Genomic DNA, 20,823 nt, shown 5'->3' with positions numbered 1-20,823 from the left:
AAATTTTATGACCACTTGTCTCAGTTTTTCTTGTTGATTGTATTGAAAAAATCAAACTTTTTTTGTAAAAATGGTCCCATTTTATTTTTTGATTTTCAAATTTATATTTCTATTGTTAGAAACTCAGAAAATAAGGACAACTAAGCTACGGGACCGGGAATTAAACTCATGGCCTTTTAACTCTACCATACATAATATTCAACTTCCAAGTCTCTTAAGTGACTGATAATCCTATAAATTTTTGAAAATTAATGAATAGACCCGTTTTTTTTTTTAAGAAAATATTAGACAATTAATTTTGGAAGTCATATTTTTTTATTTATTAACAATTTTCTCGTACATGGAAATATTTGTATTAAATCTAATATTTAAATTATAGTGTACTAAGCTAACATTTGAAAATAATTTCGAATTCTTGGGACCTTAAAACTTAAATGAAATCAAAACTTGTATTTTGTACAGGCTAAATAAACATATTGACGACTTTATTTTTCCGTGTATAACCCCTAAACTTAAAAATAAAATAATATTTTTGTGTAAAAATAACTTTTTTGCCATTATTATTTTTGACCTTAATTGTTTTTTCACCGGTTAGGACCTATGCTTTAAAAAAATCATTAAGATTTATTTTGTTAAAAATAAATAATTTTAGAAAAGATTTTTGCAAATTTTGGATTACATCCCAAAAGTATATTAAGGAGAAGCTATAGAATTTTCTCCAGATAATTTTTCTAAACTACTTGTGACCTAAAATAAATTTACATTTCAATTTTTATTTTTTTTTTAGTAAAAATAGTACTTTCTCTAATGAATATGCACTATTAGATTTCATCTATTATATTTAATTTTATATTAAATAAATAGCACACATTTTTCAACCACTTTCGTATCTATATTATTATTACTATTTTTAATTCTATTTATATAATGAAAAACTATAAAGCCAATCGCAGCGGAAAAAAAACCCAGCACAGGGGGGTCGCAGCACAGTGGTGACGTGGTATAGATGGATCAAGTATAATAATGATATCTGACAGTGATTAAAATCACTATAAAAAAAAAACGCTTCGATGCAAATCTTTAGATACTGTTTTATTTTAAAAAATTGGTGGACTATTCCAAAAGCTTCATAAACTGCTAGTTCCTTATTAATATCCTGATTAAGATAAAGTATGTCGAATGAAAAAGGGATTATTAAAAAATAGTATTTCCCATAAAAAAATTATATTGATCAATACACTTTTCAATAAGTTATAGCATTATAAAGTTAAAAATATAAAAAATAAAATCGATAATTTTCACACAATTTTAGCATTTGGTAGCCATTTTCACCGTGAAGACAAAATAAAGTACGAAATTTTTTTTTTACATAATAAAGTAGATTACATTAGCTTTAATTTAAATATATATAAAAGTGTCAGACTTTCCGGAACACTTTCAAAATTTAAGTTGAAAAAGTCAATTTTTTGTGAAAAATTTGTCATTTTGAATCCCCCCCTGTAGGCAGGTAAAAAGTCAGATTTATAAAAAAATTATACCAAATGATAGGTAAAGACATCATGCATCTGCATAAAAAAGAATTATATTGATCCATACATCTTTCAAAAAGTTATAGCATTATAAAGTTAAAAATATAATATAATATTTTTTACAAAAATCGTATTTTTTTTATTAAGTTTAATGTCTGTTTTTATCATGAAGATAAAGTAAAGTCCGAAATTTTTTTTTTACCATTATAAAGTATATTACATTAGATTTAATTTAAGATATATATAAAAGTGTCAGACCTTCCGGAACACTTTCAAAAGTTACGTTGAAAAAGTTCTACTTTCTATATGCATTTTTATGTTTTGAATCCCCCCTGTATTTAGGGAAATGGTCCGATTTTAAAAAACAGTATGTCGAATGAAAGATCTATATAAATACTACTTCTCATAAAAAAATTGTAATGATCCATACATTTTTCAAAAAGTTATAGCATAATAAAGTTAAAAATGTAAAATACAAAATCGAAAATTTTCACACAAAAATAGCATTTGGTAGCCATTTTCACCCTGAAGATAAAATAAAGTCCGAAATTTTTGTTGTCCATGATAAAGTATATTACATTAGCTTTAATTTAAGATATATATAAAAGTGTTAGACTTTCTGGAACACTTTTAAAAGTTAAGTTGAAAAAATTAATTTTTTGTAAAAAAGTTGTCATTTTAAATACCCCCCTGTGGGCAGGTAAAAAGTCAGATTTATAAAAAAAATATACCAAATGATAGGTAATGACATCATGCATCTATAAAAAAATAAATTATATTGATATATTTATTTTTAAAAAAGTTACGGCAGTTTTTAGTAAAAAAAATTGAAAAAATTTCGAAAATTAGCCATTTTTAAATTTGTTATTTTTTCGAAGGTTTCCCCCATTTACGGGGAACGAGGGAATTTTTTTCAATTTTTAAGGGTAATGTTTTCGACTAGATACGATTTGTGATCTTTTGACGTATCATTGAAAGAAATCGGTTCGGTGAGAGCTGAGAAAAAGTGGTAACAGACACACAAAAAAAAAAAACACATCTTAGTAAAACCAATACCTTCTCAGCTTCGCATCGAAGCTAATAAGGACTTCTGTATTTAATACAGAAAAATGAGAATAGAAATTTGGCCTAAAATCACTTGACTTTAACAAGCTGTAACGGATGAACGGTTAATCTTATAAAAAAAATTATAAGAACAAAATTGTTTGTAATTTGTTTTTCTATCATATTATAAAGTTAAAAATAAGGGTTCCCATTAAAAAAAATTATAAATAAACATTTTTATCCCTGAAGGAATAAAAAAAAAAGTTATTTAACTTCATATTATTGTTGAGTTTTATAAACTTATTAATTTTTTTTTTTACAAAAATTTTAAATTCTCAATAGTTTCTGAGAAAATAGGTGTCTTACCAGATTTTGATCACTCTGTATAGAATTAATATACAGATAAGCGAGTTTTAATAATACAAAAAAAATTATTGATATCTAACTAAAACGCATGAAGCCCTTATAACATTAAAAATTACACACTGAAAAAGTGTTTTTTTGTTTTACTTTTTTCAAGCTTTCTCTCAGTCGTGATTACACTGGTAAACCTTAGCTCAAAATTGTGGATCCCCATAAGATATAATGTAAATTTTTTTTTTAAGTTACCAGTCTAATTTTATCTATTATATGGATAGGTTAATGAGTGAGTTATCAATTGATAAAATTTTTTAAAACTTTTTTTGGGTCATTGATAATAACATATTTTTATCAAATGTTCGTCGATGTAGTTGTCTTGCGGAACAAAACTCATAGCCCCATAAGGTTGTCTCAGATACGTTATCATTTATTACTAACAAATACGTTGAATTTAATCTTTTTGAAATTTTTAGTTTACAAAGAAATACGCTATTTTTTTACGTTAATTATTATATGCATATTTTTGATAATTAAAAATAGTTTTTAAAAAAATTAACTAATTTTTACTTGTTAATTATGTTTTATTTTATTGATTTTATTTATGCTTGTTATTGACTATTTTGTTTTGTTGAAAAAAATAACTTTTAATACGTATTTTAAGTATATATAAAGTGATTCTTTTAATACTAGCTATTTGATTTACTAATAATAATTCATAAACCATTTGTTTAAAAGGACTTATGTCTATTTTTCTTATTTTTTCAGGAAAAAAAAAAACTATTTCTTTCATAATCGATTAATTTGTATTATATGTATCTTAATACTATATTATACACAAGAACAATTTTAAGTCAATTTCTTAGAAACAAAAGACTTAGTTACTTTACAAAGTTAATAATGTAATATAAAATTTGTTTGGTAAAAAATATGTCATAGGTCCATAATGACTATTCAATTATGAAAATTATTTTTGGCATTTTTTAGTTTCATATATTTTTTTATTGAACATCTATTAATTAATATTATAAATCCTTTATCTCTTATAAAGGTATCAACTTTACTTTTTTAAATGACAATACACATATTTTGCTAGTTTTAAGTTAATACCTTTTCAATATGTAAAATTAAATTAAAAAGTAATTAATAACTGATCAATCTATAAATATATGAAATTTAAAAATACCAAAAATAATTTTATTAATATAATTACTAATTTAAGAAGAATCCAGTAGCTACTGTATATACTTATAGTATAAAAAAAGTCATCTAAATTTAATAGCGCGAAAAAAAAATGTTCGTATCCTCCTCATTATAAATTTCTAAACTAACCAATAATAATAATAACAATGATAATAAATGTTAAGTAATATTATTACAAATAATAATTACTACACACTAGAAATTTTACTTCTACGGGCAATAGTAACATTAATATTTCAAATGATAACATGCATAGAGATGTGGTGTGATATAGTAGATTATTCACTTCTGGCTTAGTATTGATGTTCAACTCTGTTGTTTGCTGTTGGTTCCCGAATAGGTGACCATATGGAAACTTTAACAATGACACAAACTTGACTCCCGTATTGGCTTCCTCAGTCAAAATGAGGTTGCGTCGGGCTGGTAGCCAATGTAAAAGTCGTGTTATATCATTGTAAGGTAGGGGTGATCCCTAATAGTTGAGATAGAGTCTAAGGAGATAATTATGACAATCGACAAACATGGTGTTAACAAAAACATTCCTAAATTATTTAATCTGAAAACTTAAGAAAAAATAATGAACAGACACTACTAGCCAATGCTATTAGTACCTAGTAATAACCCAGATAAATTGGCTTTCAACGTAAATAATGACTATTTAACAATTCATAGAGGAAAAATGAATGACAATAATTTGGAGAAAGTGATGTTTTCAAAATTTAACCGAATGATTTTATAAAGAATAAATAAATCGAAATTTTGAGCGCAATAAATAAATGTGTATTAAATATTTTAACTAATGATTTAATTTTTTTTTTTATAAAAAAAAAATAGAAGTATTTGAATATGTATTTTAAATATATTCTTACAAGCCTTTAGACTATTAAAGCTATATAATATTAAAATTTCTAATTTTTTAATTTAAATCAAATAATCACTTTATTAACTTATTATCATAGTCATAGTTAGTAATATATTGTTATTATATATTACTATTAAGTCTAGCTTATTACACTTCCAGTTTTCTTTTATCTATTTTCCCCATAAATACTTAAAACCACGGTATCAAATGTTTTTAGTCTAACAACCATCGGTGACCTTCGATGAGCTGCATGGTTGTTGTCGGTGTTCCTCCCACCATCATTATAAGTCGTCACCCCCCTTGCCATGGTCGTCAAAAATGGCGATAGTATATCTCGTTCATTGAACGTGTTTGCTTTATCCTATGCTTTGTGTGTTTCTAAATAACTCATTTAATTATAATTTTAATTTTGTGATATTTAGGTTTATAATTTGTTTTAAAAACAAAATATTTTTTGTTGATTAATCTATGTTCATGAATACCACAAAATATTTTTCAGGATAACAAATGTCGTCCTTGCAATTTATTGTGCATCCGGCTCCTGGGACTGATGATCAATTGAATGATAGGTATTTATTGAAGTATTTTTCTTTAAATTTCACTACGATACTTCGCGGTTAATATTTATGTGTTTCGCCTAATAATTAATCCCTTTAATAGTTAATGTTATCAAATTACTATTTATAAAATTATGCTAACTTTTCGTATTTTACTCTTGCTGGGTGTGGTGTGATATACCCTGACAGTTTTTTGGAGATTTTAAATAAAGTTTAATATTAAAAAAAAAAAAAAAAATTACACTACAATTGAACTAAGTTTATCCATTTTGTATATTATAAATTATAATTGTCAGTTAATTGAAGCTAAATTTAATTTTTCTGTTTCTACTAAATCATGAGTTGATAATCTACTCTTGATAAATAATCTAATCTTTATTATAGCTATATTTAATATTTTTGATATTTAAGTCAATATAAGTTTTCAGTTTTTTTTCAATTTGCAATTTGTTATAACCAATTTTGTATATATTGATTCTAATAATTACATATAATTACATGTCATGGTTTTCTTAAAAAAAAGAGCATCTGTTTTTTTTTTCATTAATTTGTTGAAATATTCCTAAACATTGAATTTTTAAAAATAATTTAAAAATTTAATATTATTAATTGTTTATTATAATATAATATTTGTGAAAATAATTAAAAAAAAACATATTAACTGTCAAAAGATACAGAATAAAAAAAGCTTTTAGTATTGTAAAATTAAAAATATCTGATTAATTTGAATGTTTATTAAATTAATAAACTTGTTAGTTTCATTTTGAATAATTTGTATAAATTGAGTATTATGTATTATTGTTTTACTATATTCGTTTTCAGATTTAAAGAAATATCAGAGCGAATTAACCGAAATAATTCAGGCAATAGTTCATTTCTATCTAGCATTAAGTCTCCTATCAAACAAATAGTAGTTGGACCACACCACATTGGCTTATTATTTGAAGATGGAAGAGTGGCACGTATTGCATTCTCTGTACTCGCAGATCGGTTGGATTTATCTAGAGCTACTGGAGATACAAGTAAAATCACTTCCAAATCTAGTAATGGTGGAAATAATAGTGGAAGTGGAGCTGGAGGAGGTAGTAGTTTAAGTTCTGCCACACGACATTTAACTAGAAGAGCACGTATCATGAGATCTGGAACTTTTCGTGGAACATCAAGGTGTTTATTTTTATCAATTTATTTTATCTGTATAATCAAATTTTTGTATTTGGATTTTTGCTTAACTTATTTCACTAAAATTAATTTTTCAGATCATCTGGCAGTGGTGTAATAATGAGTAGTAGCTCTTCAAGTGGAAGACCTGTGATGCCTGCACAGTTCGTACCTGAAGAACTTGTAGCACAAGCACAGGTTGTATTGCAAGGAAAAAGTCGAAATTTAATAATACGAGAATTACAGAGAACAAATTTAGATGTGAATTTAGCTGTTAATAATCTTTTGTCTCGAGATGATGAAGAAGGTGATGGGGAAGGAAGTGATGAAGTTGGAGGTGGTCCAAGTGGAGATTCCTATGTTCCTGAAGACTTGATGTCTTTATTAGATGGAGGAGGTTTTCACTCAGATCATTCAGTTATCATTGATGCTGATGCAATTTTTTCTGAAGATATGTTCTCATACTCATCCTCATCTAGAAGGTAAATTAAGTATTATTTTATTTTGCATAGTTTTTAGCTTTATAGGCTATATATATTGATTTTAGACCCGTATTGACATTTCGTAGGAGTGGTGCTCGACGATTAGGCGAACGGGACCGTGTCAATAATAGTGACAATTCTGGTGATCGTAATCTTGGATCAAGTGATAGAGATAGTTTTACAAGATGGAGAGACCGTCATTGTTATGGACAACAACAACATAGACAAAGGCAACAACAATGGTTAGAAGGAGCATTAAGAGATTCAGCTTGGGATAAAGATGCAGGTATTTATTCATGTGAATATTAAGTTTTTTCATCAACTAATTTTTGTTTAAATTTATTTGAATAGAATCTAAAAAGAAAGAATCTAGTGTGGGAACATTTGAATATTCGGCTGATTTGAAAAAAAAAGAAAATAGCACTGGGAATCCATTATGGTTATCAGATGAAATAGAATACTGGCCAGACTCTAATGTGAAATTTTTGCAAATTGCTGCTATTCATTCAGAACTTATTGCCCTTTCATTTGGTGGACAACTGTATCAGTGGAAATGGGATGATGCTGACCCATATAAATCATTAGATGTAAGAACAAAAAAAAAAAAAAATTGAGCAACATTTTTTTTTACTATAATTATTTATTTTTTAGAGTAATATTCATCATCCAAAAACTAGTGCACTTGGCTTGATTAACGAAAAGGTAGTTCTTCTTTCTGGAACTATTGTACGTGTTTCTGTTGTAACAGAATCAAACAAAGTAGCTACTTGGATGGATGAAAGCCTTACTCATGCTGCTACTGCCTCAAAACTTGAACATCCAGCTCAACTTTACACTGAATTTGTTGTTGATCATATTATTTCTATACATACTTGTCCACTTTACACTTTAGTCCGCTTAGAAAGTGGAGCCTTGTATTGGTGGTAAGTAATATAAGAGAAGAGAAAAATAATTATAACTAATATTTTATTTTTAAGGGGAGTTCTACCATTTAATCAAAGACGTAAAATATGGGATAAATATCGAACAAAAGCAAGAAAACAGAAAAGTAGTAACTTAAATTCTGATATCATAGTTGGTAGTCAAGTGTGTATGAAAAATAGCCCATTATACCAACCAGGAGCTATAGGTAAAATTACTAGTTTTAGTATAGTGTAATTGTATTTTGGTTCTGTATTGGCGCAAAAATCACTATTTGTTAATTATTATTTTTTATGAGAAAATTAAAAATATATTATTCAATCATAAATTTCAATAGATTTAAAAGTTTTGTATCTCTTAGAACAGGTTAATTAGTATAGCTATTGTTGTTTTACTAAATACTAAAATAGTAAAATTTTAACTGTACACTTAAGAGTTACAAAATTGCAAACATTTTAGATTAAAGTTTTTGTCAATAAGGTACAGAGTTAAAGTTTCATTTCATTGGTGATTATATATAGTTACATTAAGATAAAGATTTAAGTATTTCTACATGAAAATTTTGCTTCTATGTTATATCTATAGTGCTTAAAAGTACATTAATAGGTCACAAATTGTCTTGTAGAATGCTATGTTTAAAAATCTAAATTATGTTTAAGAAAACCTGCATCTTTTATAATAACACTAATTAATTAAAGCTTATGCAATTTTCATAAATTTGATAAATAATAAGAAGAAATATTTAAAGAATTATCTGCTATGAGTTATTAATCATCATTCAACCTTAAAATTATGAATGTGTTAAAGCTTTCATAGATTGTCTTGTTGCTTGAAGTGCTTGAGGATATATCCATGTTTGCAGTTGAGTTGTGACGTTTCGGACTCATTGCAGAGTCCATCTTCTATGCAAGATTCTAATATGCAAGTATAGTTGCAGCCACCGACTAGCATCCATCACTCTGAAGATGGACTCAGCAATGAGTCTGAAACGTCAGAACATATCCTCAAGCACTTCAAGCAACCTTAAAATTTTTAATATTATTTTCAATCCCTGCATCAAAGTGTTTTATGACCAAGATTTGATTTACTATTAGATTTCAATCTATACTAGTTTTCGTCTATGCTTAGTTGCCAATGTATTAAGTATTAATTTTGTATTTATCATTAACACACTATTTTAAGTTTTCACTGGACTAATATTGCCATTAATACATCTTGAAATCATGAAGTATATCTAGTTACTTTCAAAAGTTAAAAAAAATCTTTTCAACCCTTATTTATGTACATTTTCAGGTATAACATTATATGGGGGTGAGCCTAAAATTGGTCAATTATTAAATTCAGCCTGGACCTATGCTGATGTATGTAGATTTCAAATTTTAACTTCGCCTCAAATTTTTCAATCTCAGAATATTAATAATGCAGCTAAATTTAATAATTTAGTTGACAAAACTAAAGAGACTGCTGATAGAATTGATATGCCACCTCCTCCTTCACCAGCATCGAGTACTTGTAGTGATGCTGGAAATTCTGTTCAAAGTTCAAGTATGTAATTGAAAACTTTTTTTAAAGTTTGAATACTCTAATGTTTTAGAAATAAAACTTAAATTGACACATTGTTTAGAGAGAACCAAGAGAGTTACTGTGAAAGGTCCTGAAGATGACAAAAATATGGAAGAAGATTGGCCATTAAAAGATGTCATATTTGTCGAAGACCAAAAGAGTTTACCAATCGGTATATCATTTTTTATGAAAAAATTTATTTAAAATTTTTAAATTAATTATAGGAAAAAATAATTTTGCAGGTCGAGTTGTTCATGTAGATGGTTCATATGCTGCTGTTAAATTCCCTTGTGCATCAAAAGAAAATATTTCTGGAGTCTTATCTAAAGATAAAGATAGTGCTTCATCAGCTAACGATGATATTGTTTCTAATATTATTAAAATGTTAGATCAGCATGAAGTTAGATTAATGAAAAAAGATGATCTACAGGTAAGTTTAATTTTTATTATAATTACAGGGTGATTTTGTCATATACTACTTCACATTTTATTAACAAAATATATAAATATAAAATGATATTAATAAGGAAATAGCAGATCATGTATCTTTTGGAAAAATCACCAATTTTTTAAGATTAAACACTATCTAAAGATTTGCATCAAAGTATTTTTTTTGATAGTGATTTTAATCTCTGTCAGATATCATTATACTTAATCCAACTATGCTACATAACCACTGTGCAGCGACCCCCCTGTGCTTGAAATGAAATATTTTGTAATATATTTTTTTAAGTTACATATATTTCATACTTTATTAGCTAATGATTATTTTTTAGGATCAACCCTTATGACATATAGGGATGCCAACGTAATGGTAATATATATATATTTAATTAATTTATAAAACAGGATAATCTAATTAAGAAAATGACTGGTTGATAATAACTTTTACCTAAACAGATTGAAGAGTAAGGCTGGAAAATGAGTAGTGATAAAAATAGCAGCACCTAATCCTCACACCATCCAGTTATTACTTTAAATTTTTAATAACTTCTGAAATATTAGTCCCAACATTTTAATTGACCAGTCATTTTTTTAATTATATTATTTCCTATTTTATAAATTAATAAAACATGTACGTTGCCATTTAAAAAAATTTGACATTCCTTTAAAATATAAGGGATGATTATAAGAAGTAAATATTAGCCGATAAATCATGTGTAACTAAAAAGAAATAAAAATTTTTTTTTCAATATTTTATTTACTTTTTAAATAAAATTGTTTTTAATTTTAAAATTAAGAGTATTATTTTGAAAACTTAACTATTTTTGTTCATAATTAGTTATTCATTTAAAAATTGTCACTATATACGAAGTGTGTTTAGAAAATAACGGGAATATTTTTATTTCGCTTGTTTGGAGGGTCCGATTATCAAAATGTTTTTTTTATGTTGGTACACATGTTCCTGAAGTATGATAAAATTTACAGCTGTGTTAATTTTTTACTTTGTCAGTGGCAGCCGCTAAAGTTAGTTGTGTTTTTATGACCTTGGCGATTTACGTTTGTTAAAAAAAATGGATCAAAGGATTTGTATCAAATTTTGCATAGGAAATGAATTAAAGTGTGTGAAGTGTTAACAAAGGTCTATGGAGAGTCTGCTATGAGTAAAACAAAGGTTTACGAGTGGTATAGCGTTTCTAAGATGGTTGTGAAGACATTGAAGATGACAAAAGCACTGACCCCTCAGCACATCCACAACCAATAAAAACGTGAAGAAAGTGAAAGAAATGGTTATGAACAATCATCGAATCACAATCAGAAATGAAGCTGATGATGTTGAAATATCAATTGGCTTATGCCTAGAATTTTTTTGAATGTCTTGGGTATAAAATGTGTAGCAGTAAAATTTGTTCCAAAATTGTTGAATTTCGAACAAAAATGACAGCAAAAAAAAGTTGTTCAGGAGTTACTTGATGAAGTCAACGTCAATGTAGAATTATTGAAACGTGATATATCAGGTGACGAAACTGAGTTTATGGATACAACATCAAAACAGTGAAGGCATTCTGGATCGCCAAGATTGAAAATAGTATGGCAAGTGCGATTATGCGTTTAGGTTATGCTTACTGTGTTCTTCGATTTTAATGTGGTAGTGTATCATGAATTCTTGCCACGAGGAGGTCAAATGGTCAATAAGGAGTACTACCTACAAGTGCAACGCCATTTGCTTGAAGAAATCCAAAAAAACGCCAATGAATGGCAAAATAATTCATGATTTTAGTATCATGATAATGCACCTGCTCACATTTTATTGCTTGGTCTTGAATTTTTGACCAAAAAAAAATACTGTAACGATGCTCAAGCCTCCATATTTGCCAGACATGACTCCGTGTGACTTTTTTCTATTTCCAAAAATAAAGAGAACCTTAAAGGCCCATCGAATGATCTAAAGGCTATCCCAAAGATTGAGTTTGAGAAGTGTTTCGAAGATTAGAAGAAGTGTTAACACAAGTGAATAATATCTAAGGGGGACTTTAAATCAACAACATACATTTAGACGAATAAATAAATTTTTTTTTCAAAAAACGAAAATTACTATTATTTTCTGAACTCACCTTATATATATGGTATCCTACAAAGTTTTGACAAAGATTATACTTAAAGAAGAGTAATATCATTATCTAAAATATTCAGGTGTTTTTAAATTGCATAACTAGTATTGTAAGTTTTTTTATACATTGAGTATACTATTTAAGGATTTAAATTTTTTAAAGCATATCTTAATGTAATTTTTTTAATTCAAAATGTTTATAAGTATTTTTTGTTTTTAATTATCAGGTTTGTAAAGTAGCTGTTGCAAGTAAAGTACCTGATTGTTTTCAAAGAACTCCAAGAAGAATAAATATTCCTTCAGATAATGGAAATCAAATTTTAACATTAACAGTTGATGGACAAGGTAAATATGAAATTTCTTTTAACCTATTTTATTGAACATGGGTCCTTAATGTTAACTTCGATGAGAAGCTGAGAAGTAATTACTTTTACTATGATGTATCTTTTTTTTTTTTTTTGTGTCTGTTACCACTTTTTCTCAGCTTTCACCAGATCAATTTCTTTCAACGATACGTCAAAAAATAAAAATTGTGTCTAGTCGTAAAACATTACCCTCAAAAATTGAAAATTTTTCCCTTTCAGCTTTCCTGTAAATAGGGGAAATCTCCAAAAAAATTACAAATTTAAAAATTGCTAATTTTTGTCATTTTTTTCAATTTTTTTACTTACAATTTCTATAACATTTTTAAAAATAACCAAATCAGTATAATTTTTTTTTTTTTATATAGATGCTTGATGTCTTTACCTATCATTTGGTATATTTTTTTTATAAATTAAACCCATTAACAGCCCACAGGGGGGAATTCAAAATGACAACTTCTTTACAAAAAATTAACTTTTTCAACTTAACTTTTGAAAGTGTTCTGGAAAGTTTGAGACTTTTATATATATCTTAAATTAAAGCTAATGTAATATACTTTATAATGGAAAAAAAAAATTTCGGACTTTATTTTGTCTTCACGGTGAAAATAGCTACCAAATGCTATTTTTGTGTGAAAATTCTTGATTTTATATTTTACATTTTTAACTTTATTATGCTATAACTTTTTGAAAAATGTATGGATCAATATAATTTTTTTATGAGGAATAATATTTATATTCCTCTTTCATTTTACATACTTTTTTTTTTTTAATAACACCATTTCCCTTAATATAATTATATATGTATATATTAAACTTATAAATCATAAAACTTGTAATCAGGATATAAATAAGGAAATAGGAGATCATGTAGCTTTTGGAATAATCTATCAATTCTTAAAATTTAACACTATCTACAGATTTGCATCAAAGCTTTTTTTTTTATGATAAAGATTTTAATCATTGTCAGATATCATTATACTTGACCCAACTATGCCATGTTGTATGTTTTTTACAAAAAAGATTTTGAAAATTTCAATGATTCATTTATTTATTTATTTTTAATATTATTTTGTTCAATCTTATTATTTTAACCTGTTATTAAATATTTGTTTGATGTATTAAAAATAATACATTTCAATATTAATGGGATCTATTTCCAATATTTTTTTAGGAATTCATGCAATTGTTAAAAATGGTTCAAAAATAAGTTATGTTAAATTTAATATAACAAGTGGTAAAATAGAACAAGATAGTCCATTTCCAGTAGATTCTACTGCTATAGTTGGTCTCAATCCTGATAACATGCAAATATTATGCACAGCTGAAGTAATTAAAAAAAATTAATTTTGCTAGTTCAATTTAAGAATTTTCTTGTTTTTTTTTTAGAGTAAAGATAACATATGTATTTTAAGAGATGGTAATCGTACAATTTATCCATTAGCAAAAGATAGTACTGACTCTATGCGAGAACCTCAGTGGTTAGATTTAGGTCCTGTGCGGTGCATTGGTATTGGATCACATACAGTGATGTCACCTTATATTAAAGCAGTTACTGCTATAATAGTTTTAGATGTTGAACAGCAAATTTTAATGTCCCGAATATTAAAATCTAATTTTGAGTCAGTTAAAATGCTAGTTCAACAGCTCACCATTGAAAATGGTATGTAATTAAAGTAAAATTTAAAGAACAAATAATTATAACTTGAACAAATTATTAGATAATGGAGAACTTCTTTCACAAATTTTGGCTGAAAGATGTGATGGTAACCGTAATCTATTTCATGCTTGTGTATCTGTATGTGCACCTATGTCCAATAAAGAACATGATACTGGTAGGTTGTTTAATTTGTAATTTTTTATAAAGACAATTTCATCACAGGTATTTTTACTTAACTTTGTTGTTTAGAGATTAAGTAAGTGTTGAAATAAAAAAATATGAATTTTTGTCAACTAACAGTTTGTGATAAATAATAAAACATAGGTATGAACTTCCTAAAAAAAAAAAATTTTATGTATGAAACTTAGAAAATGAGTTGAGTGGATTTGTTTATTGAACTAGCCTCAAGTACTTGATATAAATTTAAATACTCCGATTTTAGTATAACTTTCATGTAAAATACTTAAAGCTTTGAAATAGTAACTTATAGTAATTAGTTAGTTCTAGTAAAATTTTAAATAAGTATTATTTCTTTTCTTAATATTTTTAAACATTCAACAATTTAAACAAAATTTATGCTATTTAAAAATATGCTTTGTAAGTCATTGTTAAACATTCAAACGTTAATTTATCTCGTTCGAAAGAAAAAATTACTTTTCAATGTCATATATTTTTACAAAATTCTAACAAACATAAGTATAATTTTTGAATTATTATAGTTGGTTGATTTAATCTTGAACTTTTATGCTTTATTTAAGTGAAAAATCATTTATTCTTGTTTTTGGTCATATCATGATAAAATTTATATGTATATTTAATAATTATCTTTAAATAATAAAAAAAAATCAATTCTAAATTTCCGAGCATTATCAATGTTTAATTATTTTTAGATAATGAAAATATTTTGAATCAGTCAAATTCAAATGTTGATACTTTAAATGTAATTCAAAAAGCATTTGGTGTTCGTTCATCATTTAGTTTGAGAGAAATGATGAGAAGAGCTTCAGCTGCTGTTAGAACTGGTTTGTTAAATAATTAATTCATTGCTTATTATTGTTCTTAAATGCTGGTTTACTTGAATATGTTATAAGGTTCTACAAACAATTCATCAGATTCTGAGCCAATGGAGATGGCTGAAGATGCTCAAATACCCCCTGTAAATGTGCCTGAACCTTGGCAAGAACCAGTTAATGCAACAATTCAACCACCTTCTGTTTTACCCAATGAAGATGAAGCAGTTCAATCTGCACCAGCAATAAATCCAACAACTGAAAGGCGAAACAATGCTTTATCTATATTGAGGCTATTATGTGAATCTAATGTTTTTTCTCCATATCTTTTAGATCTATTAACAGCCAAGTTAGTTCCTTTTTTATATATAGTTCAAAGATTTTAAGTGATAAATATAACACAATTATCTGGGATAAACAACTTATTTTGTTTGTGGAAATTGTGAATAGTAGAATTGAAATTTAGATAAACATAAAATCATAGTAAAAACAATATTTAGCAATCATTTAAATTCTTGTTTAAGATTATTATCCAAAAATTGTCAGAAATAAATGATTTAAGGTTAAAAAGAATTATTACTAAGTATAAAAATAGAAGATTAGCAATATATATGAATATTTAAACTATTACAATGCCTAAGTAAATTAATAGTTTGGTTCCTCAAAACAATAAAAGTAATTGGGAGCTTCTAGTTTTTAATTAACATGTGAATTATTAATATCTATAGATTCAAATGTATTTATCAGTACAGCTTAATATGAAGTCCAAATTATAGTTCCATATTCTTATATGACATTTTTTGTACTATTATTATTTTTTTTTTATAATATCACTTAGAAAAAAAAAATTGAAATTTTTTTGTTTTATTGCTTTTTATAGAGATGCCCAAGGATTAACACCATTTATGTTAGCTATTACTGTCAGAGCCTATCCTGCTGCATTAATATTGCTTGATACTATTCATCGAGTGGTTTCTAAAGTAGTCATACCACCTCCAGTGTTAGAATTACAAGGTACATCTTCTACCGAACAAGAATATGCTATTAAAAATGTTATGAATGCTTGGAGATCATCAACTGCTGGAGCTAGTCCTAGTTCGTCTACTAATAAAATGGCATCGGATTTGACAACACAACCCGTGCCTTCATTTAAAAATGCTACTAATAACTTTGAGTTAACCCACCCATGGACTATAAATTCTACTGGATTACCACAACAACAACCCAGTGATTTTTCTAAAGGTTTGCATGATTTTTTTAAAATTCATTTTTATTTATTTATATGAAAGAAAATAAATTTGCATTTTAACATATATTATTACATTAAAGCAGTTGATATAATACAAACGGATTTATAATTTTTATATCAATATATACCAAACTTATTTATAATTATTTAAGTTTACAGGTTATATTTAGATCTTTATTTTTATTTATAAATTTGTAATATGACTTAAAATTATTTTCTTAGGATTTTTTACAATTCCACCACCTCCTCCACCACTCCCATTGACATCTTTATATAAGACACATATGTGGTATACTGACAGGTCAATGTTTGTTGAAAATGAAAAAGAAAAAATATCTAAAGCAAAAGAAGTATTATCTTCAATGATTTATCCTAGTGGATCTAACCCAGATTATTGTCCATTGCATGTGCTTTGTTGTAATGATACTTGTAGTTTCACGTGGACTGGTGCAGAACATATTAATCAGGTATATATAATTATATGCTATAAAATTTTTATTTTAACTTTTTACAATCATAGTTTCTACTTGCTAAATTTAATTATTATTTTAAACTTTAAATAGCCACAATGGTCAAGTATTTATTTATTATGATGATTTTTTATTCATTAAGTTAGTTTTAAAATTAAGTATGAATAAGCAAGGTATTAAATATCTGAAAAAAATTGTGTATTTTTAACACGTTTATATTAGTTTCCACGCCCACGTGTCCTACGGCCTTGAGACTAGACGTTCGTAACGCATCCCCCCCCCCCCCGCTCACCATACGTCGACAACAATATTTTCCAACCCATAGACGCACGCGTGTCATCAATTTTATATATATATATATATATATATATATATAAATAAATTTTTTGTAATAGATGAGAAAAACTCGAAAAATACAAACAAAAAGTATAGTGTAAAAATACATAAAAATTAATAACTGAACATAACATAATAAAAAAAAAAACCCAGCACAGGGGGGTCGCAGCACAGTGGTGACGTGGCATAGTTGGGTCAAGTATAATGATATCTGACAGTGATTAAAATCACTATCATAAAATACGCTTCGATGCAAATCTTTAGATAGTGTTTAATTTTAAAACATTGGTGGATTAGCATTAGGTAACTATTTTCACCGTGAAGACAAAATAAAGTCCGAATTTTTATTTTTCCATAAAGCATATTACATTAGCTTTAATTTAAGATATATATAAAAGTATCAGACCTTCCGAACACTTTTAAAAGTTAAGTTGAAAAGGTTAATTTTTTGTGAAAAAGTTGTCATTTTATATCCCCCCTGTGGGCAGATTTACAAAAAAAAAAAATATACCAAAAAATAGGTAAAGACATTATCTATAAAAAAATAATGTATATTAATTTGATTATTTTTGAAAAAGTTATGGTAGTTTTAAATAAAAAAAATGTTGAAAATTAGGGATATTTAAATTTGTAATTTTTTTAAAGATTTCCCCCCATTTACAGGAAACGAGGGAAATTTTAAGGGTAATGTCTTCGACTAGATACAATTTGTAATCTTTTGACGTATTGTTGAAAGAAATCCGTCCAGTGAGAGCTGAGAAAAAGTAGCAACATACAAAAAAAAACACATAGTAAAACCAATACCTTCTCAGCTTCGCATCGAAGCTAAAATTATGACAAACCTAAATAAAATACATATTATTACATAAGTAATATACTGTATTACTTATGAGGTATTAGTTTTCTTTTATTAATAAAAAAATATACTAATATTAATAATATATATACAATTAATCATTTTAATTTTACAATATTTTTAACAATTTAAAAATAATATTGCTTCCTATATTATAAATAATTTTTGAAGTAAAATTTCTTTAAAGAGGGTTCAAAAAAAAAAGATTTTCGCCCAATCATTTTACGCGAAAATTAAAAACAAACGGATTTTATACTTAGATTATATAGTCAAAATTCTATTCTTTTATATGTTTGTCGAATAATAAAATTTTGACTGTATGCCTAATAGAACAATAGAATCCTTCATCATAAAAGGGATGATCAAACGTGATGACTGAATATGACAGTCAACCATGATGTGTTATAATTGTGACAAATGAATTTTATTGTTCAATGAATGTATACGTTCCACAATTGTTTGCAATTTATTGGAATAATGTAATAAATACTTTGTATTTAAAATTCATACTACTTGATTTTTAATATTAAAATATTTTTAATTAGTATAATATTACTTTTTGATAATAATCTATTACTAATACATATAAATTTAATAATTTGTTTATTTTATTCACTTGATGTAAATTTGAAAAAAAATGCACTGCTTTTTTTATTTTAAGTAATTTGCCAAAGTAATATTAACAATTTAATGACTCAAATTCTAAAAAAAAAAAATCACAATTGCATACATTTAAAATTAATTAATGTAGTTTAAACAATAATTCTTTAATTTTCGAAAACAAAATGCTACATATATTTTATTTAATTAAATGAATTAAATTTTATAATTATATTAATTAAAATAATTATAATTTATTACCTATATTATAATTCTTATTAATAAAAAAAAATGTTGATAATATTTCTTATTTATATTTATCATATTTATCATATTTTCTTATTATTTATTATTTGTTATTTATTTTTATTAAAAATGAAGTATAAATTGTCAATAATAAATAATAAATAAAAATAATTATTAAATATACTTAAAAAAAAAAAAATTATGGTATTTATAGATTTGGAAAAAGCGTATGACAGAGTACCGAGAGAGGTTTTAAAGTGAACATTTAAGAGAAAAGGAGTTCCCGAAAAGGTACATTAATATAATAGAAGATATGTATGATGGCATTTGTACCCAAATTTATAACGTAGGAGGAGTATCAGAAAATTTTCGGTTAAGTGTAGGAGTGCACCAAGGTTCAGCTTTAAGCCTTTACTTATTCTCTATAGTGATAGATGAAATTACTAGAGAAATACAAGGAGAGGTGCCGTGGTGCAAGTTGTTTGCTGACGATATAGTGTTGATAGGAGAAAATAGGGAAGAAATTAATCAAAGGCTAGAGGTGTTGAAAAATAGGATTTAAGAATATGTAGAAGTAAGACAGAGAATATAGAGTACGAGTTTGACAAAGGAGAACACGAGGTATGTGAAATGAGAAGGTCAGTGACAATAGGCGAGGACGTGATTGAAGAGGTGGAGAGTTTTAAGTATTTAGGGTCAGTTGTGCAAAAGAGTGGTGTTATTGACGAGGATGTAAGACATAGAATTAAGTGCGGGTGGTTGAATTGGAGAGAAGCGTTTGGCGTCTTATGCGATAAAATAATTCCAATGAGGCTGAAAGGTAAATTCTATAAGACTGTAATAAGACCAGCTATGATGTATGGTTCAGTGCGGTTGATAAGAAAGTAGAGCAGAGAATGAGTGTAGCAGAGATGAGAATGAGATGGATGAGTGGAGTGACTAAAAAAGATAGAATAAGGAACGAGCATATAAGAGGGAGTATAAGTGTAGCGTCAATCGTAGATAAGATGAAAGAAAATAAACTTAGGTGGTTTGGTTATGAGAAGAGAACAATCGGAAGTTGTAAGAATAGTTGTAGAAATGAATGTTGAAGGAAGAAGAGGTAGAGGAAGACCAAAAAAGAAATGGAGGGATGCTATTGAATGCGATTGAGGACAGCTCATGTGAGTGTAGATGATGTGGTAGATTTCAAGTAGAAGTTTAGGATAAGGGTGGCCGACCCCAAGTAGTTGAGATTAAGGCAATGGAGAAGAAGATACTTTTAGTTAAATGTTTCTCACAATTTTTCAATCATAAAGATTTTTTTTTTATATTCATCCCTTATATCTTATAAAAGTATCAGCGATATTTTTTTCAAATAGTAACACATATAATTTTTGGACCAGTATTTCGATGATTGTAATTGAGAGAAACAAATAAAAAATCATTTGTATTTATTTATCAGAAAATAATTTATATAAATAAGAAATATTATCTATAATTACTTCATTTTTAGCTTCGATGCGAAGCGGAGAAGGTATTAATTTTACTATGATGTTTTTTTTTTTTTTTTATGTCTGTTGCCATTTTTTCTCAGCTCTCACTGGACCGATTTCTTTCAAAAATACGTCAAAAGATCACAAATCGTATCTAGTTGAAGACATTACCATTAAAAATTGAAAAAAATTCCCTCGTTCCCCGAAAATGGGGGAAATATCCAAAAAAATTACAAATTTAAAAATCGCTAATTTTCGAAATTTTTTCACTTTTTTTTCTTAAAACTTCCATAACTTTTTGAAAAATCAACAAATCAACATAATTTTTTTTT

At 26.5% G+C, this 20,823-nt stretch overlaps 1 protein-coding gene across 6 annotated transcripts in view; it reads left to right on the top strand.

Annotated features, from left to right (window-relative positions):
* The first annotated feature begins 5,307 nt into the window (after positions 1 to 5,307).
* The window catches only part of LOC126903857 (E3 ubiquitin-protein ligase UBR5), a 43,375-nt gene continuing 27,859 nt past the window's right edge, over positions 5,308 to 20,823 (top strand). For 3 of the 6 annotated variants that reach the window (XM_050682370.1, XM_050682368.1, XM_050682366.1), the window contains exons 1-18: positions 5,310 to 5,564; positions 6,375 to 6,716; positions 6,809 to 7,192; positions 7,258 to 7,478; positions 7,544 to 7,779; positions 7,844 to 8,115; positions 8,170 to 8,321; positions 9,407 to 9,658; positions 9,738 to 9,848; positions 9,919 to 10,106; positions 12,455 to 12,572; positions 13,764 to 13,918; positions 13,979 to 14,252; positions 14,311 to 14,424; positions 15,140 to 15,271; positions 15,341 to 15,608; positions 16,140 to 16,501; positions 16,731 to 16,975. In XM_050682370.1, coding sequence (XP_050538327.1) covers positions 5,503 to 5,564; positions 6,375 to 6,716; positions 6,809 to 7,192; positions 7,258 to 7,478; positions 7,544 to 7,779; positions 7,844 to 8,115; positions 8,170 to 8,321; positions 9,407 to 9,658; positions 9,738 to 9,848; positions 9,919 to 10,106; positions 12,455 to 12,572; positions 13,764 to 13,918; positions 13,979 to 14,252; positions 14,311 to 14,424; positions 15,140 to 15,271; positions 15,341 to 15,608; positions 16,140 to 16,501; positions 16,731 to 16,975 — 3,888 coding nt within the window. In that variant the 5' untranslated portion in view covers positions 5,310 to 5,502. Of the gene's footprint in view, positions 5,565 to 6,374; positions 6,717 to 6,808; positions 7,193 to 7,257; positions 7,479 to 7,543; positions 7,780 to 7,843; positions 8,116 to 8,169; positions 8,322 to 9,406; positions 9,659 to 9,737; positions 9,849 to 9,918; positions 10,107 to 12,454; positions 12,573 to 13,763; positions 13,919 to 13,978; positions 14,253 to 14,310; positions 14,425 to 15,139; positions 15,272 to 15,340; positions 15,609 to 16,139; positions 16,502 to 16,730; positions 16,976 to 20,823 lie in introns of all 6 variants that reach the window. The other 3 variants (XM_050682372.1, XM_050682371.1, XM_050682369.1) reach the window with 3 other exon arrangements.

Source organism: Daktulosphaira vitifoliae, unplaced genomic scaffold, assembly GCF_025091365.1.
Source record: "Daktulosphaira vitifoliae isolate Bord-2020 unplaced genomic scaffold, ASM2509136v1 Scaffold_4, whole genome shotgun sequence".
Classification (NCBI taxonomy): domain Eukaryota; kingdom Metazoa; phylum Arthropoda; class Insecta; order Hemiptera; family Phylloxeridae; genus Daktulosphaira; species Daktulosphaira vitifoliae.
Note: the sequence above shows the minus strand (reverse complement) of the source record. Positions and strands in the feature narration are given on the sequence as shown.